At 44.9% G+C, this 25,880-nt stretch overlaps 1 protein-coding gene across 1 annotated transcript in view; it reads left to right on the top strand.

Annotated features, from left to right (window-relative positions):
- The window catches only part of SIGLEC15 (sialic acid binding Ig like lectin 15), a 56,892-nt gene that overhangs the window by 26,720 nt on the left and 4,292 nt on the right, over positions 1-25,880 (top strand). Inside the window, exons 2-4 of the mRNA XM_073589821.1 lie at positions 2,071-2,454; positions 2,861-3,235; positions 23,753-23,786. Coding sequence (XP_073445922.1) covers positions 2,071-2,454; positions 2,861-3,235; positions 23,753-23,786 — 793 coding nt within the window. The remainder of the gene's footprint in view (positions 1-2,070; positions 2,455-2,860; positions 3,236-23,752; positions 23,787-25,880) is intronic.

Below are 25,880 nucleotides of genomic sequence, written 5' to 3'. Positions count from 1 at the left end.
CATAGGGGCAGTATTATAGTAGTTATATTCTTGTACATAGGGGCAGTATTATAGTAGATATATTCTTGTACATAGGGGCAGTATTATAGTAGTTATATTCTTGTACGTAGGAGCAGTATTATAGTAGCTATATTCTTGTACATATGAGGCAGTATTATAGTAGTTATATTCTTGTACATAGGGGCAGTATTATAGTAGTTATATTCTTGTACATAGGGGCAGTATTATAGTAGTTATATTCTTGTACATAGGTGCAGTATTCTAGTAGTTATATTCTTGTACATAGGAGCAGTATTATAGTGGTTATATTCTTGTACATAGGAGCAGTATTATAGTAGTTCTTTTTTGTACATTGGGGCAGTATTATAGTAGTTATATTCTTGTACATAAGGGGCAGTATTATAGTAGTTATATTCTTTTACATGGGGGCAGTATTATAGTAGTTATATTCTTGTACATAGGGGGCAGTATTATAGTAGATATTTTCTTGTACATAGGGGCAGTATTATAGTAGTTATATTCTTTTACATGGGGGCAGTATTATAGTAGTTATATTCTTGTACATAGGGGGCAGTATTATAGTAGATATTTTCTTGTACATAGGGGCAGTATTATAGTAGTTATATTCTTGTACATAGGAGCAGTATTCTAGTAGTTAAATTCTTGCACATAAGAGCAGTATTCTAGTAGTTATATTCTTGTACATAGGGGCAGTATTATAGTAGTTATATTCTTGTACATAGGGGGCAATATTATAGTAGTTATATTCTTGTACATAGGAGCAGTATTATAGTAGTTACATTCTTGTACATAAGGGGCAGTATTATAGTAGTTATATTCTTGTACATAGGAGCAGTATTATAGTAGTTATATTCTTGTACATATGAGGCAGTATTATAGTAGTTATATTCTTGTACATAGGAGCAGTATTATAGTAGCTATATTCTTGTACATGGGGCAGTATTATAGTAGATATATTCTTGTACATAGGGGCAGTATTATAGTAGTTATATTCTTGTACATAGGGGCAGTATTATAGTAGTTATATTCTTGTACATAGGGACAGTATTCTAGTAGTTATATTCTTGTACATAGGAGCAGTATTCTAGTAGTTATATTCTTGTACATAGGGGGCAATATTATAGTACTTATATTCTTGTACATAGGGGCAGTATTCTAGTAGTTATATTCTTGCACATAGGAGCAGTATTATATTAGTTACATTCTTGTACATGGGGGCAGTATTCTAGTAGTTATATTCTTGTACATAGGAGCAGTATTCTAGTAGTTATATTCTTGTACATAGGAGCAGTATAATAGTGGTTATATTCTTGTACATAGGGGCAGTATTATAGTAGTTATATTCTTGTACATAGGAGCAGTATTATAGTAGTTATATTCTTGTACAAAGGGGGCAGTGTTATAGTAGTTATATTCCTGTACATAGGGGCAGTGTTATAGTAGTTATATTCTTGTACATAGAGGCAGTATTATAGTTTTATTCTTGTACATAGGGACAGTATTATAGTAGTTATATTCTTGTACATAGGGGTAGTATTATAGTATTATTCTTGTACATAGGGACAGTATTATAGTAGTTATATTCTTCTACATAGGGGCAGTATTATAGTATTATTCTTGTACATAGGGACAGTATTATAGTAGTTATAATCTTGTGCATAGGAGCAGTATTATAGTAGTTATATTCTTGTACATAGGGACAGTATTATAGTAGTTATATTCTTGTACATAGGGGCAGTGTTATAGTAGTTATATTCTTGTACATAGGGGGCAGTATTATAATAGTTATATTCTTGTACATAGGGACAGTATTATAGTAGTTATAATCTTGTGCATAAGAGGCATTATTATATGTAATATTATTTTATATAGCTACTATATACCACATCAATTAACACAAAGCTGCCACTTTGGGAATGTTTAGCTATCTGCATCTTTCCACAGATGGTATCAGAAGTGGCTGCATTCTGGACTTGGTTGTTTCTCTTTAATCATCCATTGCTTTTTCACCTTTTGTTGATATATATTTCGCTTTTGGATTTATTTCAGGCATGCTTGGAAATTCTTGGTCTCTGCAAGTTTCAAAAGATGTTTCTGGTGAGATTGGTAAATCGGCCTCTTTGCCGTGTTGGTTTAGTCACCCCCACAAGAGCCATGACAGCGGCTTAACAGTAATTTGGAGAATAAAACATCCTTACAACGGTACGGTGATCTTCAGGTGTGTGAGCTACACGAGCAGTGACCCTTGTAAAACTACTGTCAACTACATGAACAAGTTCCGAATGATTGGAAATCTTCGTAACAACAACATCTCCATCAGCATCGAGAACCTGACCTGGGAGGATAGTGACAGATACTTCTGCCGGGTGGAGTTGTCCACTGACAGGCATGACAAATATGAAACAAAATCCGGCACTTGGCTGCATTTATCTGGTAAGAAGTCCTTATTCCCAAACCTTAATGAGATTTTAGGATATGTGCACACGATGTCTTCTTCGGGCAGATTTTGCTCCGAAAAACCACCTGAAAAAGCGTTACCTAAACACTGAAAAGTATGAGCATAGGTATTTCTTATATAAACAACTTGCTGTTCATATGCTCAGTCCTTTGGGCATCTTTTAATAGCTTTAGGTTTCCCAAAATCCCAAGAGGTTAAAAGAAGTGACCAGTCCATTCTACAGACACTCATCACGCTGAAATGTGCCTGTGGAATGGACTTGAAAGACCTAGGTTCACCTTGATGGACCTAGGTCTTTTTTCAACCTATGTAGTAAAAATGCTCTATAATTTACAATGCAAATAAATATATTATTAAAATCTAATATGTATATATTTCCAGCCCCTCCTAGGATTGTTAATATTTCAGTGGTATTTGATAAGGCTCGGGGGTACCATGCAGTCTGTACAGCTGAAGGGCAGCCTGTGCCGTCTTTGATCTGGACTGACCCTGTGAACACTCACGAAGATCCAATTCTTACCAGTGCCACCTTAAGGCATCAGCGGACCACCGAACTGCACCACCTCCGAAATGACGGGAAGTACACCTGTGTGGCCACAAACAGTCACGGAAAAGTGGAAGGATCGGTGTATTTCTTTAAATTTATAACTGCAGGGGGCAGCAGCAAAATGGGGTACATTGCACTGTGTGCTGCACTTGGAGCCAAACTGTTACTTCTGTTCCTGATGTTCGGAGCGGTCAGCTATTACAGCAGAGGTGAGTGTGCACTATTTCATAGTAGCCAAAAGTCCAGATTCTGTATGGAGCATTATATGAGGCCCATTATACTGTACGGAGCAATATATGGGTCCCATTATACAGTATGGAGCAATATATGGGGCCCATTTTACTGTATGGAGCACCATGTGTTGCCCATTATACTGTATGGAGCATTATATGGGGCCCATTATACTGTATGGCGCACCATGTGTTGCCCATTATACTGTATGGAGCATTATATGGGGCCTATTATACTGTATGGAGCAATATATGGGTTCCATTATACAGTATGGAGCAATATATGGGGCCCATTATACTGTATGGAGCACCATGTGTTGCCCATTATACTGTATGGAGCATTATATGGGACCCATTATACTGTATGGAGCATTATATGGGGCCCATTATACTGTATGGAGCATTATATGGGGCCTATTATACTGTATGGAGCAATATATGGGTTCCATTATTCAGTAAAGAGCAATATATGGGGCCCATTATACTGTATGGAGCACCATTTGTTGCCCAATATACTGTATGGAGCATTATATGGGGCCCATTATACTGTATGGAGCATTATATGGGCCCATTATACTGTATGGAGCATTATATGGGGCCATTATACTGTATGGAGCACCATGTTTTGCCCATTATACATTATGGAGCATTATATGGGGCCCATGATACTGTATTTAGCAATATATAGGTCCCATTATACAGTATGAGGCTTTATATGGTGCCCATTATACTGTATGGAGCATTATATGGGGGCCATTATATTGTATGGCGCATTATATAGGGCCCATTATACTGTATTGAGCACCATGTTTTGCCCATTATACTGTATGGAGCATTATATGGGGCCCATTATACTGTATGGAGCACCATGTTTTGCACATTATACTGTATGAAGCATTATATGGGGCCCATTATACTGTATGGAGCATTATATGGGGCCTATTATACTGTATTGAGCAATATATGGGTTCCATTAAACAGTAAGGAGCAATATATGGGGCCCATTATACTGTATGGAGCACCATTTGTTGCCCATTATACTATATGGAGCATTATATGGGGTCCATTATACTGTATGGAGCATTATATGGGGCCCATTATACTGTATGGAGAATTATATGGGGGCCATTATACTGTATGGAGCATTATATGGGGGCCATTATACTGTATGGAGCACCATGTTTTGCCCATTATACAGTATGGAGCATTATATGGGGCCCATTATACTGTATTTAGCAATATATGGGTCCCATTATACAGTATGGGGCATTATATGGTGCCCATTATACTGTATGGCGCACCATGTGTTGCCCATTATACTGTATGGAGCATTATATGGGGCCTATTATACTGTATGGAGCAATATATGGAGCCCATTATACTGTATGGAGCACCATGTTTTGCCCATTATACTGTATGGAGCATTATATGGGGCCCATTATACTGTATGGAGCACCATGTTTTGCACATTATACTGTATGGAGCATTATATGGGGCCCATTATACTGTATGGAGCACCATGTTTTGCACATTATACTGTATGGAGCATTATATGGGGCCCATTATACTGTATGGAGCATTATATGGGGCCTATTATACTGTATTGAGCAATATATGGGTTTCCATTATACAGTAAGGAGCAATATATGGGGCCCATTATACTGTATGGAGCACCATTTGTTGCCCATTATACTATATGGAGCATTATATTGGGTCCATTATACTGTATGGAGCATTATATGGGGCCCATTATACTGTATGGAGAATTAAATGGGGGCCATTATACTGTATGGATCATTATATGGGGGCCATTATACTGTATGGAGCACCATGTTTTGCCCATTATACAGTATGGAGCATTATATGGAGCCCATTATACTGTATTTAGCAATATATGGGTCCCATTATACAGTATGGGGAATTATATGGTGCCCATTATACTGTATGGAGCATTACATGGGGGCCATTATATTGTATGGAGCATTATACAGTTGTGGCCAAAAGTATTAACACCCCTGCAATTCTGTCAGATAATACTCAGTTTCTTCCTGAAAATGATTGCAAACACAAATTCTTTGGTTTTATTATCTTCATTTAATTTGTCTTAAATGAAAAAACACAAAAAGAATTGTCCTAAAGCCAAATTGGATATAATTCCACACCAAACATAAAAAAGAGGGTGGACAAAAGTATTGGCACTGTTCGAAAAATCATGTGATGCTTCTCTAATTTGTGTAATTATCAGCACCTGTAACTTACTTGTGGCACCTAACAGGTGTTGGCAATAACTAAATCACACTTGCAGCCAGTTGACATGGATTAAAGTTGACTCAACCTCTGTCCTGTGTCCTTGTGTGTACCATATTGTGCATGGAGAAAAGAAAGAAGACCAAAGAACTGTCTGAGGACTTGAGAAACCAAATTGTGAGGAAGCATGAGCAATCTCAAGGCTACAAGTCCATCTCCAAAGACCTGAATGTTCCTGTGTCTACCGTGCGCAGTGTCAACAAGAAGTTTAAAGCCCATGGCACTGTGGCTAACCTCCCTAGATGTGGACGGAAAAGAAAAATTGACAAGAGATTTCAACGCAAGATTGTGCGGATGTTGGATAAAGAACCTCGACTAACATCCAAACAAGTTCAAGCTGCCCTGCAGTCCGAGGGTACAACAGTGTCAACCCATACTATCCGTCGGCGTCTGAATGAAAAGGGACTGTATGGTAGGAGACCCAGGAAGACCCCACTTCTTACCCCGAGACATAAAAAAGCCAGGCTGGAGTTTGCCAAAACTTACCTGAAAAAGCCTAAAACGTTTTGGAAGAATGTTCTCTGGTCAGATGAGACAAAAGTAGACCTTTTTGGGCAAAGGCATCAACATAGAGTTTACAGGAGAAAAAAAGAGGCATTCAAAGAAAAGAACACGGTCCCTACAGTCAAACATGGCGGAGGTTCCCTGATGTTTTGGGGTTGCTTTGCTGCCTCTGGCACTGGACTGCTTGACCATGTGCATGGCATTATGAAGTCAGAAGACTACCAACAAATTTTGCAGCATAATGTATGGCCCAGTGTGAGAAAGCTGGGTCTCCCTCAGAGGTCATGGGTCTTCCAGCAGGACAATGACCCAAAACACACTTCAAAAAGTACTAGAAAATGGTTTGAGAGAAAGCACTGGAGACTTCTAAGATGGCCAGCCATGAGTCCAGACCTGAATCCCATCGAACACCTGTGGAGCGATCTAAAAATGGCAGTTTGGAGAAGGCACCCTTCAAATATCAGGGACCTGGAGCAGTTTGCCAAAGAGGAATGGTCTAAAATTCCAGCAGAGCATTGTAAGAAACTCATTGATGGTTACCGGAAGCGGTTGGTCGCAGTTATTTTAGCTAAAGGTTGTGCAACCAAGTATTAGGCTGAGGGTGCCAATACTTTTGTCTGGCCCATTTTTGGAGTTTTGTGTGAAATGATCAATGTTTTGCTTTTAGCTTCATTCTCTTTTGTGTTTTTTCATTTAAGACAAATTAAATGAAGATAATAATACCAAAGAATTTGTGTTTGCAATCATTTTCAGGAAGAAACTGAGTATTATCTGACAGTATTGCAGGGGTGTCAATACTTTTGGCCACAACTGTATGGGGCCCATTATACTGTATGGAGCACCATGTTTTGCCCACTATACTGTATGGAGCATTATATGGGGCCATTATACTGTATGGAGCAATATATAGGGTCCATTATACTGTATGGAGTATTATATGGGGCACATTATATTGTATGGAGCATTATATGGGGCCCATTATGCTGTATGGAGCATTATATTATGGGGCCCATTATACTGTATGGAGCATTATATGTGGGCTATTATACTGTATGGAGCATTATATGGGGCCATTATACTGTATGGAGCACCATGTTTTGCCCATTATACAGTATAGAGCATTATATGGGGCCCATTATACTGTATTTAGCAATATATGGGTCCCATTATACAGTATGGGGCTTTATATGGTGCCCATTATACTGTATGGAGCATTACAAGGGGGCCATTATATTGTATGGCGCATTATATAGGGCCCATTATACTGTATGGAGCACCATGTTTTGCCCATTATACTGTATGGAGCATTATATGGGGCCCATTATACTGTACGGAGCATTATATGGGGCCATTATAGGGTCCATTATACTGAATGGAGCAATATATGGGGCCCATTATACTGTATGGAGCATTATATGGGGCCCATTATACTGTATGGAGAATTATATGGGGGCCATTATACTGTATGGATCATTATATGGGGGCCATTATACTGTATGGAGCACCATGTTTTGCCCATTATACAGTGTGGAGCATTATATGGGGCCCATTATACTGTATTTAGCAATATATGGGTCCCATTATACAGTATGGGGTATTATATGGTGCCCATTATACTGTATGGAGCATTACATGGGGGCCATTATATTGTATGGAGCATTATATGGGGCCTATTATACTGTATGGAGCACCATGTTTTGCCCATTATACTGTATGGAGCATTATATGGGGCCCATTATACTGTATGGAGCATTATATGGGGCCATTATACTGTATGGAGCAATATATAGGGTCCATTATACTGTATGGAGTATTATATGGGGTATATTATACTGTATGGAGCATTATATGGGGCCCATTATACTGTATGGAGCATTATATGGGGCCCATTATACTGTATGGAGCATTATATGTGGGCTATTATACTGCATGGAGCATTATATGGGGCCATTATACTATATGGAGCACCATGTTTTGCCCATTATACAGTATAGAGCATTATATGGCGCCCATTGTACTGTATTTAGCAATATATGGGTCCCATTATACAGTATGGGGCTTTATATGGTGCCCATTATGCTGTATGGAGCATTATATGGGGGCCATTATATTGTATGGCGCATTATATAGGGCCCATTATACTGTATGGAGCACCATGTTTTGCCCATTATACTGTATGGAGCATTATATGAGGTCCATTATACTGTACGGAGCATTATATGGGGCCATTATAGGGTCCATTATACTGTATGGAGCATTATATGGGGCCCATTATACTGTATGGAGCACCATGTTTTGCACATTATGCTGTATGGAGCATTATATGGGGCCCATTATACTTTATGGAGCATTATATGGGGCCTATTATACTGTATTGAGCAATATATGGGTTTCATTATACAGTAAGGAACAATATATGGGGCCCATTATACTGTATGGAGCACCATTTGTTGCCCATTATACTGTATGGAGCATTATATGGGGCCCATTATACTGTATGGAGCATTATATGGGGGCCATTATACTGTATGGAGCATTATATGGGGGCATTATACTGTATGGAGCACCATGTTTTACCCATTATACAGTATGGAGCGTTATATGGGGCCTTTTATACTGTATTTAGCAATATATGGGTCCCATTACACAGTATGGGGCATTATATGGTGCCCATTATACTGTATGGAGCATGATATGGGGGCCATTATACTGTATGGAGCATTATATGGGGCCGATTATACTGTATGGAGCATTATATGGGGGCCATTATACTGTATGGAGCAATATATAGGGTCCATTATACTGTATGGAGTATTATATGGGGCACATTATACTGTATGGAGCAATATTTGGGGCCCATTATACTGTATGGAGCACTGTGTGGGGCCATTATACTGTATGGAGCTCATTATTCTGAATGGAGCATTATGTAGGGCCAATATACTGTATGGAGCATTATATGGGGCTCATGATACTGTAAGGCGGAGTATATGAGGCCCATAATACTGTATGTAGCAATATATAAAGCCCATTATACTGTAGGGAGGACAATGTTGTCCCCATTATACTATATGAAGCAATATATGGAGCCCATAATACTGTATGGAGGACTATGTGGTTCCCATATTACTATATGGAGGGCTATGTGGTGCCCATAATTCTGTTTGGAGGACTAGGACTTTGTGGTGCACATATTACTGTATGGAGGACTTTGTGGTGCCCATAATAATATGTGCTCTGGTCATGGTGTGGTGGTATTTATCCCCTGTATGTGGTATTATTCCATCACCATGTGGTGATAATATGTGGTACCGCCATGGTGTAGTGGTATTTGTTCCCTGTATGTGGTATTAATCAGTCACTATGTGGTGGTGGTAATATGTGATCTGGTCATGGTGTGGTGGTATTTATCCCCTGTATGAAGTACTATTTGGTCATCTAGGTCAAACTGACATCTGTCTTACACATAATCTTCAAAGTCAATTGGTATGGTCAGCAATAAAGTTCATTAATGGAAGAATCATTAGGGGTTTTCCCATTTGCACATATCATGTCGACCTTTGATCACCATGAGCTGTCTGTGATTCATATATATATATATATATATATATTCAGGAAAGCATCCATTTTTGAACATCTCGAGATCATATACATAGCCATAACACCTGTGTGCTGATAATTTGTAGCCTGGTCACAGTGTGGTGGTTATATATGGTCTCGTCATGATGTTGCAGTATTTATCCCCTGTATGTGGTATTATTTGGTCACTATGTGGTGTTAATATGTGGTCTGGTCTTGGTGTGATGGTATTTTAAAAAAGGAAAAAACGTTCCAGCTCCTTAAAAATATATCCAAACTTTATTTTACTTTTTCAATTCAGTATTTTGCCTCTGTATTTGTAAGCCAAAACCAGGAGTGGGTGATAAATGCAGAAGTGGTGAAGTTTTTCTATTATACTTTTCCTCTGATTGTTCCACTCCTGGTGTTGGCTTACAAATACTGATGTAAAATACTGACCAAATACTGAACGTATGAACGTAGCCAAGGGATCAGTGATAAGTTATTGATTGGTGGGCGTCAGACTGCTGGGACCTGCACCGATCTATAGAATGTGAACTCTTATCCCCATTAGTATGGAGCGGCATGTACGACTCAACCACTGATCTATTCATTCCCTAAGGGGCGGCACTTGGCTTTTTCTGGACGAAAAAGAATGAAGCTGCAGTCAGACATCCTACCTGACGCTCCATTTTAAAATAGGGATAAAATAGAGATAAAAGTTCCCCATTCTTCTGATCAGTGCAGTTCCCCAGACACCCCAGTCCGACCCAGGTTATCGGAGAATCCTGACAGCATGTGGTGAGCGTGCTGTGACTATTCAAAAAGTCTGCAGTCACATACAGTTTGAATCACACCTCTCTCCTTTTCCCAACTTAAAAATAAAAAAATAAAAAAGAATACATTCGGTATCCTTACATCCATAAAAATTTTTACTATCAAAATATAAAATTAATTAATCCATACAGTAAATGTTGTGCAAAATAAACGAAGTAAAAATGGAAAACTTGCCCAAAACTTACAATAAAAAGCGATCAAAAGCGTATTTTCTGCAAAATCACACCCAAAAAGTAATAGATATTAAAAATGAAATGTTAACCAAATTATTTTGTAAAAAGTTTTGAATTTTTTCTAACCACTAAACAAAAATAACAACTTCCTTCTCACCCCCCAATGGGGGTGGTCTTGTTGTCCATTCTCATTATCGGGTTCGCTACCAGAGGTCTGGGAGTTTGAGGGTTCTGCGCAGGATCTTAGTTGTTCCCAGTATTGTGCATTTCTGGACAGAGAGCTCAGGTGTTGCTCCTGGGATCTGTTGTAGCCATTCTTCCAACTTAGGGGTCACTGCTCCAAGTGCTCCTATCACCACTGGAATCACTGTTGTCTTCCCCTTCCACATCTTCTTCAGTTCTCCTTTGAGGCCCTGATATTTCTCCAGCTTCTCATATTCCTTCTTTCTGATGTTGCTGTCACTTGGCACTGCCACATCTATTATCACTGCTGTCTTCTGAACCTTGTCTACTATGACAATGTCTGGTTGGTTAGCCAACACCTGCTTATCCATCTGGATCTTGAAGTCCTGCAGGATTTTAGCCCTTTCATTTTCCACCACTTTTTCTGGGGTCTCCTACCTGGACTTAGGGGGGCTTAGCCCATATGCTGCACAGATGTTCCTGTATACAGTTCCTGCTACTTGGTTGAGGCGTTCAGTATACCATTCCCGCTTGCATTTTACATCCTGCCACTATGTGTTGGACTGTTTCTGAGGTGTCTTTGCATAGTCTGCACCTTGGGTCTTGTCTTGTGTGGTAGATTCCTGCTTCTATGGATCTGGTACTCAGTGCTTGCTCTTGTGCTGCTATGATTACATTAGTGCCTCTGTGCTGTCTCGGAGTCCAGCCATTGGTAGGATGTCTCCATGTCAGCCACCTCCATTATCTGTCGACGGTACATCCATGCAGCGGCTTGTCTTGCCATGATGCTTCATGCTCCTGTTCTTCCTTCCAGGTCTGTTGTTGTTGCTGCCTTAGGCTTTCTCTCAGCATCTCACCTTCTGGCGCCATTCTTTTCATGTATTCCTGAATACTCCTTGTTTCATCCGTGATGGTCGATTGGATGCTTATCAAGCCTCGACTACCCTCCTTTCTGTTGGTAGAGGGGCGGACACAGACTGTAGTGGGCCCCTGTGCAAGAAATTTTTCGCCCCCCCTCCCCCTGCCCTTCATAGGGCGACAGTTATTTCTTATTTGTTGTTATCTAATATTGAGGCTATGCAGGGCTGGATATAATATCTGTATAGAATATAAAGTAACCCCCCATATAATATAATGCAGGTCCCCAGAAAATAATGTAAACCCCCATAGAATATAATGCAGCCCCCCCATATAGGATAATGCAGCCCCTCCATAGAATATATGGCAACCCCTTCATAGGATATAATGCAGCCCCTTATATAGTATAATGTAGCTCCTCCATAGAATACAATGTAGCCCTCCTCATATAGTATAGTGCAGCCCCCATAGAATATAATAAATATAATACAGCCCCCTATAGAATATAATATAGCCCCCTATATTATATAACACAGCCTCCCCCTATAAAATATAATGTAAAATGTACCCCCCATGGTATATAACACAGTCGCATAGTATATAGCCCAGCCCACCATGGTATACAGCCCACCATGGTATACAGCACAGCATGGTATATAGCCCACCATGGAATAATACAGCCCACCATGGTATACAGGCTGTATACCATGGTGGGCTGTATAATACAGCCCACCATGGTATAATACAGCCCAGCATGGTATATAGCCCTCCCAGAATGGTATAATACATCCCAGCATGGTATATAGCCCCCCCAGCATGGTATAATACAGGCCAGCATGGTATAATATAACCCAGCATGGTATATAGCCCCCCCAGAATGGTATAATACAGCCCAGCATGGTACATAGCCCCCCCAGCATGGTATAATACAGCCCAGCATGGTATTTAGCCCCCCCCGCATGGTATAATACAGCCCAGCATGGTATAATACAGCCCAGCATGGTATATAGCCCCCCAGAATGGTATAATACAGCCCAGCATGGTATATAGCCCCCCAGCATGGTATAATACAGCTCAGCATGGTATATAGCCACCCAGAATGGTATAATACAGCCCAGCATGGTATATAGCCCCCCCAGCATGGTATAATACAGCCCAGCATGGTATAATACAGCCCAGCATGGTATAATACAGCCCAACATGGTATATAGCCCTCCCAGAATGGTATAATACAGCCCAGCATGGTATATAGCCCCCCAGCATGGTATAATACAGCCCAGCATGGTATATAGCCCCCCAGCATGGTATAATACAGCCCAGCATGGTATAATACAGCTCAGCATGGTATATAGCCCCCCCAGAATGGTATAATACAGCCCAACATGGTACAATACAGCCCAGCATGGTATATAGCCCTCCAGCATGGTATAATACAGCCCAGCATGATATATAGCCCCCCCAAGCATGGTATAATACAGCCCAGCATGGTATATAGCCCCCCAGCATGGTATAATAAGCCCAGCATGGTATATAGCCCCCCCAGCATGGTATAATACAGCCCAGCATGGTATATAGCCCCCCAGCATGGTATAATACAGCCCAGCATGGTATATAGCCCCCGCAGCATGGTATAATACAGCCCAGCATGGTATATAGCTCCCCCCTAGCATGGCCCCACAGTCCAGTACTCACACTGATTTTAAAAAAAAAACACACTCCTCACCTTCTCCTCGTGCCTGCGTTGCTCCCGGCTCCTGTCTCCTCTCCTGCACTGCCTGGTACACAGTGAGAGCGCAATGACGTCATCGCGCCCCCGCTGTGTCAGAGGCAGAGCAGGGAATTATGGGAGAGGGAGTGTTAGCTGACGCTCTGTCCTCCATCACTGCCTCCTTCGATGCGGGGGGGTGGAGTCAGTGCTGGGGGCAGGAGGGCCCCCCTGCCTCACAGGGGCCCCATAGCGGCTGTGTGATGTGTCGCTGGCTGGGGGCCCCTGAAAGAGTTGAGTCCCTAGGCAGCTGCCTGCCCCTAATGCCAGCCCTGCTCAGGTGGGCAGCGCTGCTCTCCTCCTTGCGCTACACATGGCTAATTTGAATTTTGAAATAATTAGCCATGCAGTGCTGGAGGGGAAGGGCCCCCTCTCCCCCGGGCCCCGTTCAATGAACGGGCTGCACGGGCGGTAGGTCCACCCCTGCCTGTGTTGGTATACAATCTTTGGGTGCTAGACTTAGGGTGGAGACCTCCATGCATTGTGAGGAGCTTGCAAAGAGAAGCTGGAGTAAACAGGTGAATAGAATAAAAGTTCATCTTTATTTAATCAGTATAAATATATAAATAGTGTAACGAACAAGGTAATAGACAGAATCATAGTAAGACAACACCGCAGGGTGAGAACAGCAAAACACAAGGTAACCACACTGCCAAACTGCACATAAGTGCATACGGTACAGAGCAAACAGAATGTAAGGGTAAGTAGCCAGTGCACGCTGCAGCATCATGTACCCAGGTAGAGACATCACATACCGCTGGTATGAAAGGCGTTTATAGCGGTCAGTGTAAAATATTAAACCAAGTATGGAGACGATATCTTACCAAAAGTAAAGGCAGAGTCAGAGTGGACCCTGGGCCAGGTAGGGGAGGACCCGACGCACGTTTCGCGTGTCACAAACCACGCTTTCTCAAGGGAAGTGAGGAGCTTTCATGTCTTCACATCTGCACCTTCCATCTCTTCTTTTGGCCAGCACACTATGCCATCAGGGTATCTGATAACTGGCAGGGCATATGTATTGATGGTGCGGATTTTATTCTTCCCATTTAGCTGGCTCTTCAGGACCTGTCTTACCCTTTGATGGTATTTGGATGTTGCTGCCTTCCTTGCCTCCTCATCATGGTTACCATATCCCTGTGGGATGCCGAGGTACTAGTAGCATGTCTGTACATCCGCTATGTGCCCTGCTGGTACTTCCACTCCATCGGCCTTAACTACCTTGCCTCTCTTTATTAGCAACCGGCCGCACTTCTCCAGTCCGAAGGACATCACGATGTCTTCACTGTAGATCCTTGTCAGGTGGATCAGTGAATTGATGTCTCATTCATTTTTCGCATATAGCTTTATGTCATCCATGTAGAGGAGATAGCTGATGGTGCTTCCACTCTTGAACTTGTATCTGTGGTGTGGTACCCCACTACTCATGTAAGATGGGGACACCTGACCAGACTCAAGCACCTGCACCCAGCACGGAAACCTTAGAACAGCAGAGCACCCTCTATGGCCCCTGCTTGGTTCATGAAGGGTGCTGGGAGGTGGGTGGAGCTTACGTTGCACTAAAGAGGGGGAAAGCTGACAAGAAGTTACAGAACGTTCCCCAGAGGGGGAAGGAGAGAGAGGACGTGTAAGCAGCAGCCTTCTGTGAGCTGGAGCTGCTGGCAAGGAAAGGAAGAGAAAGATCAGTTCTTCAGAAGAAAGATAGAAAAGATTAGAACGTGTGGAGGAGAGCTGGGGACTAGAGATAGAGCAGAGCCCTTCCCTAAGTTTATGTGCCAAAGGCCGGCATCCGAGGCTGTGTGATACTAATGGTTCTACAGCAGAAACCGGAGGAATAGAAGTTGTGACCACCTAAGACTCGACGATACTGTAGCAAATTGTGTGAGCCGGGACATGATTGTAAGAAGTCCCTGAAGTAGGCTACAGCTACCTGTCATGCGAGTAGAGTTCTAAGTAACAGCAAGAAAGAGGAACTTGAGTGTAATTCATAACTGCAAGTACTTCAGATTAGCTCTAGTAAGGAGACGTTCAGCAAAGGCACATACGGAAGAGAGTGCTGGAAGGGTGTGCTCCATCTGCCTGGGAGTTGGTTGAGCCCCTCACCCAGAGGACACAGCACTGAAGCGGGCACCTGTTTATGCCAGAAATGTGAGTAAAACTTTGAAACTGCATTCAGCTGTGTCTCTGCCTTCTTCCTGCACCACCCCTTCAGCACTGCTACATCCCTTGCCTGCACACTACACCATCTACCTCAAAATCTACTACCACTGCCCTGGGACTACAGCTCTGCTTGTGGAGAGCTATTACACCTCTACTGCATCACACCATCTGTCCCAGAGGATCTGCACTGCAGCGCTGGTCACCTCTGACCAGATACCACAGGTGGTGTCACAAACTTATCTACATATAAACTTCATTCCACCTATTTTTCCATGTACACCCAGGGCCACGGACCGAGTCATGGCCACCGCGACACATCCCCTTTAAGACACCGGCCCGGTACCGAGTAAAACTCCACTTTCCCTGTGGGTGATCCATATTGTCACGCTCACGCCTTGGCTGAATGGCGTGAGCCGGGGGGTTGTGGCCCCACTGTGCCACAAACCAGGCTACCCTGGAAGGGGCGTGACTACGACAGCTACCTCGGTCTTCACTGGAGCCTCTGATGGTGAGGTCATGCTTGTGCAGCAGGTAGCTGTCGGGTGCCACTCCAGGGTGGTGTCTGGCTGTGGCTGCTGATCCCACTCGGGGACAAGTCACTTGGACAGGTGTGACTAACAGGCAGGCTGAGACACTGGGCAAGCGGGCATGGCTTGGAGACACTGGGCAAGCAGGAGTGGTATATGAGAGAACAGGTTTGGACCTGTTCACAAAGGAGGTGCAGGTAGGCAGAGCCGCAGGAGTGCGGAGTAGGCAGAGCCGCAGGAGTGCGGAGTAGGCAGAGCCGCAGGAGTGCGGAGTAGGCAGAGCCGCAGGAGTGCGGAGTAGGCAGAGCGGCTAGGGTGCAGATTCACAGATAGAGCTGCAAGGGTGCAGCTTCACAGATAGAGCTGCAAGGGTGCAGATTCACAGATAGAGCAGCAAGGGTGCAGATTCACAGATAAAGCTGCAAGGGTGCAGATGCACAGGCAGGGAGGACACAAGGAAAGACACAGCAGGGAAGGAAGCCACAGACAAGGAGAAAGGGAGATTAACCCTTTCGCGCCTGAGCCTGTTTTTGCCTTCGTGACCAGGCCAATTTTTTCAATTCTGACCAGTGTCACTTTATGAGGCCATAACTCTAGAACGCTTCAACGGATCCTGCTGATTCTGACAGTGTTTTCTCATGACATATTGTACTTCAGGATAGTGGTAAAATTTCTTAGATATGAACTGCGCTTATATGTTAAAAAAAATCGAAATTTGGCAAAAATTTTGACAATTTTGCAATTTTGAAACTTTTAATTTTTATGCCCTTAAATCAGAGAGTGATATCGCACAAAATAGTTAATAAATAACATTTCTCACATGTCTACTTTACATCTGCACAATTTTGGAAACATAATTTTTTTTTTTTTGGAAGTTATAAGGGTTAAAAGTTGACCAGCGATTTCTCATTTTTACAACAAAATTTACAACACCATTTTTTTAGGGACCACCTCATATTTGAAGTGAGTTTGGGGGGTCAATATGACAGAAAATACCTAAAAGTGACACCATTCTAAAAACTGCACCTCTCAATGTACTCAAAACCACATTCAAGAAGTTTATTAACCCTTCAGGTGCTTCACATGAATGAATGGAATGTGGAAGGAAAAAATAAACATTTAACTTTTTTTCACACACATTTTACTTCAGAACCATTTTTTTTATTTTCACAAGTGTAAAAACAGAAAATGAACCACAAAATTTTTTGTGCAATTTCTCCCAAATACACCGATACCCCGTATGTGGGGCTAAACCACTGTTTGAGCACACGGCAGAGCTCAGAAAGGAAGGAGTGCCGTTTGACTTTTTCAATGCAGAATTGGCTGGAATTGAGATAGGACGCCATGTCGCATTTGGAGAGCCCCTAATGTGCCTAAACAGTGGAAACCCCCACAAGTGACCCCATTTTGGAAACTAGACCCCTTAAAGAACTTATCTAGATGTGTCGTGAGCACTTTGAACCCCCAAGTGCTTCACAGAAGTTTATAACGTAGAGCCATGAAAATAAAAAATCATTTTTGTTCCACAAACATGATCTTTTAGCCCCCAATTTTTTATTTTCACAAGGGTAACAGGAGAAATTGGACCCCAAAAGTTGTTGTCCAATTTGTCCTGAGTACACTGGTACCCCATATGTGGAAGAAAACTACTGTTTGGGCACACGGTGGGGATCGGAAGGGAAGTAGTGACGTTTTGGAATGCAGACTTTGATGGAATGGTCTGCGGGTGTCATGTCACGTTTGCAGAGCCCCTGATGTGCCTAAACAGTGGAAATCCTCCACAAGTGACCCCTTTTTGGAAACTAGACCCCCCCAAGGAACTTATCTAGATGTGTGGTGAGCACTTTGAACCCCCAAGTGTTTCACTAAAGTTTATAATGTAGAGCCGTGAAAATAAAAAAATCTATTTTTTTCCACAAAAATGATCTTTTAGCTCCCAATTTTTATTTTCACAAGGGTAACAGGAGAAATTGGACCCTAAGAGTTGTTGTCCAATTTGTCCTGAGTACGCTGTTTGGGCACACGGTGGGGCTCGGAAGGGAAGTAGTGACGTTCTGGAATGCAGACTTTGATGGAATGGTCTGCGGGCGTCATATTGCATTTACAGAGCCCCTGATGTACGTAAACAGTGGAAACCCCCAATTCGAATTCCAACCCTAACCCCAACACACCCCTAACTCTAGCCCTAACCCTAGCCCTAACCCTAACCCTAGCCCTAACCCTAGCCCTAACCCTAGCCCTAACCCTAACCCTAACCCTAGCCCTAACCCTAGCCCTAGCCCTAGCCTGCCTACCTGCTTTTTTTTTCTTTACTTTTTTTTTATTTTTGTGTTTTTTATTTTTTGTATTTTTGACTCATAGTAACGCCACTTCTCCTCTGATCTCACACTGGCAGATGATCAGAGGAGAAGCAGCGTTACTATGTGACAAGATCGCTGCCCGGCACATAGTAACGCCACTTCTCCTCTGATCTCACACTGACAGATGATCAGAGGAGAAGCAGCGTTACTGTGTGACAAGATCGCTGCCTGACACAGCTGTGCCAGGCAGCGATCAGCTGTGCCAGGCAGCGATCTAGTCACACTGTAACGCTGCTTCACCTCTGCTCATCTGTCAGCATGAGCTCAGAGGAGAAGTCGCGTTATAATGAGGGAGATCGCCGGGAAACAAGCAGCTTTCCCAGCGAGCTCTCTCATTGGCTGCTGTGACGCGACGTCATCAGGACCTGAACCAATCAGGTCTCGATGACGTTGGGGGTCCCAGCATGCATTGTGCACCGGGATCCCCGCGTTATAAGGTATGAGGGGGTCCCGGGGGGCACAATACCGCCGACAGTAGATAAACGTCGGCGCTGCACAAAGCCCAGCAAGTGCCAACGTTTATCTACTGTGGGCGTGTTACACCGCTCCGCCATACTCACCCGGCCTCCGCTCCCACGCCGCAGTCGCCCTCCACTCCCAGGCCGCAGCCTCTCTCCACCCGACGGCCGCGGCGGTCACCTGAGACAAGCCCGCGACCGATGCCTCCCCTGCATGCTATGCGCATGCGCCATAGGCCGCGGCCGCGCCTCCTTCCTGCTTCTTATGCTCCGGCTGTGCCCTGACCCGGAAGCACCTTTGGACCAATGGCTGACCAGACGGGGCCATATCAGGCCGCTTCCCCCTGAGGGAGGCGCCTGATCGTTGTGTTTCCTGACACTCTGGCCTCGCTCCATCGTGCACACTCTGCTCCTGCAGTTCCTGTCTCGGCTGCTCCTCATAGCAGCTTCTCAGTCCTGCCACCCGTGTTCCTGGTTACCTACTCCAGTCCTGCCTTCAGTGTTCCTGTCGTCCTACTCCAGTCCTGCCTTGTGTTCCTGCCGTCCTACTCCAGTCTCAGTCTTACTCCGGTCCATCCTGAGCCTCCCCTCTCGGTACCGGCTACCGTGGTACTCGAACCCCTGGGCCTGCTCCTAACGGTCCCTGTATAGGGGTCGGTTCCACCTGGCAGCTCGCCCGGGGTCCCTCGGTGCCACGGTCCAGAGGGTCCACTCTCGGAGCTCCCGCTCCTGACCACCCACGCTAACAGTACGATCAGGCCATGGACTCCGCCGGTACTACGGCTGCTACCCAGAAAGAGTTGCTATTCCTACGGGAGAATCAGGGGCGCATTATGTCAATCATGAAGTCGATGGACACCCGTTTGTCGGCCTTACAGGTGGCCGATCCTGGAAATGCCACTCAGCTGGCCAGTCTCCAACAGGAGCTGGGTCAGCAGCAAGATACTCAAACCCACATTTTGTCCTACATGGCCTCCTTTGATAGTCGCTTGTCGGCCCTCCAGGCTGCCGCTGCAGTGCCGACTCCTCCCCCTGCGTCTGCTGCTCCTCCGACGCCCCGCCTCGCCAAGCCGCCTCGTTTCACCGGGGATCCCAAGCTCTGTAGGGGGTTCTTAAATCAGTGTAGTCTCCACTTTGAATGGCTGCCGCAGCAATATCCCTCGGACCGGGCCAAAGTGGCCTTCATCATGTCCCATCTGGAGGGAGAGGCCCTTTCTTGGGTAAACCCGCTCTGGGAACGTGACGACCCGGTCGTTTCGAGTCTCCCGGTTTTCCTGGATACTTTTCGTAAGGTTTTCGATGAGCCGGGCCGGTTAGCCTCTCTCACTGAGTCACTCTTTAACTTACACCAGGGCTCTCTCACGGTCGGACAGTACGCTATTCGCTTTCGCACTATTTCCTCTGAGCTCGGCTGGAATAACGCAGCTTTGGTGGGGGCATTCTGGCGCGGTCTTTCTAGTAAAATAAAGGATGAACTCGCTGGTCGAGATACCCCGTCCACCTTAGAGGACCTTATCTCGCTGGCTAACCGCATTGACCTGCGCTTCCTGGAGCGCGCTCGGGAGTCAGTGAGAGACAGGCGCTCCTCCAGGTCAGTTTCTCCTTTCACTCAGTCGGCCAGCTCACGTTCAGTCGGATCTTCTTCCCTCTCTTCGGGTGAGCCCATGCAGATAGATCATCTCAGGTTGGCCGAGTTACGTCAGAGAGAGAGACGGGCACAAGGTCTGTGCCTCTATTGCGGTCATTCGTCACACTATATCCGCACCTGTCCTAAGAGACAGGGAAACGACTCCACCTAGGTCAGGTAAGAGAGGCCTTCCTAGGTGATGATGATGATTCCTCTCAACCCCTTACGATTTCTGTGCTTTTGGTTTCAGGAGGGAGGCGTGGTTCCGAGGTGGCCTACGTGGATTCGGGCTCAGCTGGTAACTTCATTCGGCCGGAAGAGGTAGACAAATACCAAATTCCTGTAGTCACTCTATCTAACCCAATTCAGATTGCCACCGTGGATGGCAAACCGCTACAGGTGACCGTCACCTTGGTCACTGAAGAGGTGGAATTGCAAATCGGAGCCTTACATCGAGAGAAGATAGCCTTTTACGTTTTACCTAAGCTCTCTCACGCCATTCTACTCGGTCTTCCATGGTTAAGAACTCATCAGCCTGTTCTCGACTGGTCTTCTGGGGAGATACTCCGCTGGGGGCACCCGTGCCAAGCTCGCTGTCTGACTCCTGTCCGCCTGGCGGCCGCTCCACGGTCACCTCCAGACCTTCCGGGTCTTCCTCCAGCTTACAGCTCCTCCTAATTCGTCCGACTAAAACTGCCCTCCTACAAGTTGGGTCCACGCTACATCGGTCCGTTTGAAATTCTGGGACGTATTAATGAAGTTGCCTACAAATTGAGGTTGCCTGCTTCGCTCCGGATCCCGAACACCTTTCACGTCTCTCTCCTGAAGCCTGTGGTGCTGAATCGTTTCCATTCCTCGCTTGATCTTGGTCCTCAGCCGGTGGGTGCCGACAACGTTTTTGAAGTGCAGGACATCCTCGCTGTGAAAAGGGTTAGAGGTAGGACTTTCTTTCTCGTTGATTGGAAGGGCTTTGGTCCTGAGGAGAGATCCTGGGAGCCTCGGGAGAATATTAATGCTCCCCGTATCCTCAAGAGGTTTCTTGTTAATCTCCGGGGGGGGCGGCTTAGGGGAGGGGGTACTGTTACACCGCTCCGCCATACTCACCCGGCCTCCGCTCCCACGCCGCAGTCGCCCTCCGCTCCCAGGCCGCAGCCTCTCTCCACCCGACGGCCGCGGCGGTCACCTGAGACAAGCCCGCGACCGATGCCTCCCCTGCATGCTATGCGCATGCGCCATAGGCCGCGGCCGCGCCTCCTTCCTGCTTCTTATGCTCCGGCTGTGCCCTGACCCGGAAGCACCTTTGGACCAATGGCTGACCAGACGGGGCCATATCAGGCCGCTTCCCCCTGAGGGAGGCGCCTGATCGTTGTGTTTCCTGACACTCTGGCCTCGCTCCATCGTGCACACTCTGCTCCTGCAGTTCCTGTCTCGGCTGCTCCTCATAGCAGCTTCTCAGTCCTGCCACCCGTGTTCCTGGTTACCTACTCCAGTCCTGCCTTCAGTGTTCCTGTCGTCCTACTCCAGTCCTGCCTTGTGTTCCTGCCGTCCTACTCCAGTCTCAGTCTTACTCCGGTCCATCCTGAGCCGCCCCTCTCGGTACCGGCTACCGTGGTACTCGAACCCCTGGGCCTGCTCCTAACGGTCCCTGTATAGGGGTCGGTTCCACCTGGCAGCTCGCCCGGGGTCCCTCGGTGCCACGGTCCAGAGGGTCCACTCTCGGAGCTCCCGCTCCTGACCACCCACGCTAACAGGGCGGTCGCGAAGAGGTTAAGGTAGGACAGAATACAGACAGGGTACTGGGACCAAGACTCAAGGGCCAGGATATTCAGCCTCCTGGCAGGCAGACAAGGTACAAAGCAAGGCTAAGAGTATTCCTACAGAGAAGGAGATACACAGAACAGGGCCTGGCTTCCTCAGCAGCAAGATACTAACTGAGTATAGACATTGCACAGGCAAAGGTCAGTGGGTGTGGCGAAACTAAATAGTCAAGGGCTCTAGGTGATTGGTCAGGGACAGATTACACAGGTGCACCCTGACTGCATAAGAACCAGAGAGTTCAGGCGCCCACCTATACACACAGTCAGGAAACATGGAGAGCAGAGGTACAGAGCTGGCAATAGACAGAATTCACAGCATGGCTTGAAGCAGAAAGTAAGTTGGTGTGCGGGGGATGGGAGGCCATGCAGTGATGCCAGCAGGGTTGTTACACATATCCATAGCCAGACTCTGCAATTATCTAACTGAGGAGGTTCAAGCCTATGCAGAACAGCAATGAGGAAAGTGCATCACCTTGCTATAAGCCGCATTTGATGGTCACCTATGCTAGTTGTCTTGAGTTGACTTCCAATGTTGTTCACCATAGCCCCATTGAGTTTCTGAGGAAGGTTCTTAATTTCCTGTTGACATTGTAGAGAGCCAAGCATTCACAGATCCATGTGTGTGCTATTGAGTCATAGGCTTCCCTGTAGTCAATCCAGGCTGTGCTGAGATTGATCTGTCTGGATCTTGAGTGACTGCTCTATCTACTAGGAGCTGGTGCTTAGAACCACTGGTGTCGGTCCCAATGCCTTTCTGAGCTGGATTCATGAACTGGTTCATATGGTTCCGTAGCTTGGTGGCTATGATGCCTGACAGGAGTTTCCATGTTGTTGTAAGGCAGGTTATTTGGCGGTAGTTGCATGGAACTGTTCCTTTACGAGGATCATTCAAGATCAGCACTGCTCTACTTTGTGATAGCCAAGTTGGGTGGTGGCCTGCTTCTAGCAGTTGGTCCATCTGCTTTGCCATGCGTTCATGCGCTGCTGTTAATTTCTTTAGCCAGTAGGTGTATATTATTATTAGAAAATCGTTAACTTTAGTATCGTTGAAGTCGTACTGACCTGAAGAATCTTGTTGCCTGGTCTGATGATCGCTATAAAAATTAAACCTCAAAAAATAACGGCGGAATTTTGTTTTTTTTCACTATTATTATTTTCTATTTTTCACAATATTATATGGTAAAGTGAATGGTGTCAATTAAAACTACAACTAGTCCAGTAAAAAAAAAACTCTCAATAATAATAAGTTATGGTTCTTAGCAAACGGGGAGGTAAAACTGAAAGCAGAAAAATGAAACTTGTCTGCGTTAATAAGAGATTAAAATACAGAAGACACTGAACTTCATCTCATTTTTCTATCTCCAGCAGATGATAGAAAAACCATTGCTGACACCTCCCGGTAAGAAACTTCTGTTGTCATTTCATGAACATGAGTTTGTCACTTTGTACAAATTATCACACCATGGGCATGTGTTCTCTGTGATTTTCATTGGACGCTATCAAGTAGTTGTTGTTTAGTTATGTCCTTATAGACAGGTACCCAATTGTTCTGTTTTTTGTTTCCTGTCATGGGTCAAACTCCTTGGATATCTCCAGGCTTTTTATTACATGAGATTTGTGAAGTATTCCTCCACTACAAGATGTCTGCTAACAACAACTAACTAACAAGTTCTTAAACTCCATAGTACACACATCAACGTAGCGAGACCCCTAGAGGCCACATCACATATAACATATTGCTACACCAATACTGTACACAACTCTCCCATGTGAGGACTGACTAGTGATGCCTATGTGAGGATCCATGCTTCCATGGCAATAACAATAAATGATAATTGGAGATGAGCAAATCTTTACAAAACAAATCAAACTTGATCCGGATTTCCCCCAAATTTTTGGGGATTTGATTCATCGAAATCCATCAAAACGGAATCCAGCATTTTGCTAAATTCTATTGAGAGATGGAGAATAAAAAAACATGTTCTACTCACCTGTCCTAACTCTGCAGCCCTCTGCTTCAGTCTTTGGGTTCTTTTAGCGCCGACACGAGTGATTGGTCTCACATGGTCAAGTGGGAGGACTTGATATATAATTGATGTTGATGACTACTGCTGTCCCCCATGTGAATGCTACTGGCCTCAGCGCTGGAAGAACTAAGAACCAAAGTAGAAGCCCAAGGGGGTGGAACTAAGTGAGATGAAGCCTAACACAGGTGTGAAGAAGGTATACCGTATATACTCGAGTATAAGCTGAGGCACCTAATTTTACCGCAATAAAACTTGGAAAACTTATTGAGTTTATATAGAGTATAAGGCCTCTTTCACACTTCAGTTGTTTGACGTCAGTCAAAATCCCCCGTCTTTTAGAAAAAAGCGGATCCACCATTTTTTTTGGCGGATCCGTTTTTTTTCCCATAGACTTGCATTAGCGGCGGATTATGACTGATGGTCGTCCATTGCATCCGTTTTTTGACGGATCCGTTTGAATTTTAGCGTCCACCGTCTGGAGTAGACGGACAAGGGAACGTTTTTTTCAGTGGCGGAACCGCTGTTTTAAAATGCGCATGCCCGGAAGATTCCCTCTCTCTCCCTCTCCCTCTCCCTCCCTCCCCCTCTCTCCCTCTCCCTCTCCCTCCCTCCCCCTCTCTCCTTTTCCAGACATCTGTTCCCTTAAATGTCAGGCACTTAGCGGCTGCAGCGGATCCATCCAAAAAATGGATCCAGTGCATCCGTTTGTTGCAAAGCAGAAACGGATCCGTTTTTTCACAGTTTGATGGTTTGCAACTGACGTCAAACAACTGAAGTATGAAACAGGCCTTAGCCAAGTATGCATTGTCCTGTCATCCCTATCCTAGTCTTCATGACTCTTCATCCCTATCCTGGTATGCATGACTCCTCATCTCTATCCTTGTATTCATGGCTCTCATCCCCATCCTGGTCTGCATGGCTCTTCATCCCCATCCTGATCTGCATGGCTCCTCATCCCTATCCTGGTCTGCATGGCTCTTCATTCCCAACCTGATCTGCATGTCTCCTCATCCTATCCTGGTCTGCATGGCTCCCCATCCTTATCCTTGTATGAATGGCTCTTCATCCCCATCCTTGTATGCATGGCCCTCATAAAAAAACATAAAAAATATATATATATCCTACTTACATTCCCTCACTTCCTCGCAGAGTCTTGTTCAGGTGCCAGGAGCTGTTTTATTTTTGTAAACGTCAACACTTTGTAGGACCACCTTACACTTCAATTACTGCTGTAAATCTGCTGCCCTGTATTGAACACCATCCATCGTAGCGGGAACTCTGACCAGCTTCCCCGTGCCTGCTGAAGAGAAGCATCTTCACAGCATGATGCTGCCACCACCATGTTTGACGGTAGGGATGGTGTTTTCAGGGTGATATACGGTGTTATTTTTTCCATCACACATTTTGCATTTAGCCCAAAAAGTTCTACTTTGGTCTCGTCTGACCAGAGCACCTTCTTCCACATG

This window comes from Dendrobates tinctorius, unplaced genomic scaffold (genome assembly GCF_039654945.1).
Source record: "Dendrobates tinctorius isolate UK_male_01 unplaced genomic scaffold, ASM3965494v1 ptg000113l, whole genome shotgun sequence".
Classification (NCBI taxonomy): Eukaryota; Metazoa; Chordata; class Amphibia; order Anura; family Dendrobatidae; genus Dendrobates; species Dendrobates tinctorius.
The sequence above is the reverse complement of the archived record's forward strand: the minus strand, read 5'-3'. Positions and strand labels throughout refer to the sequence as shown.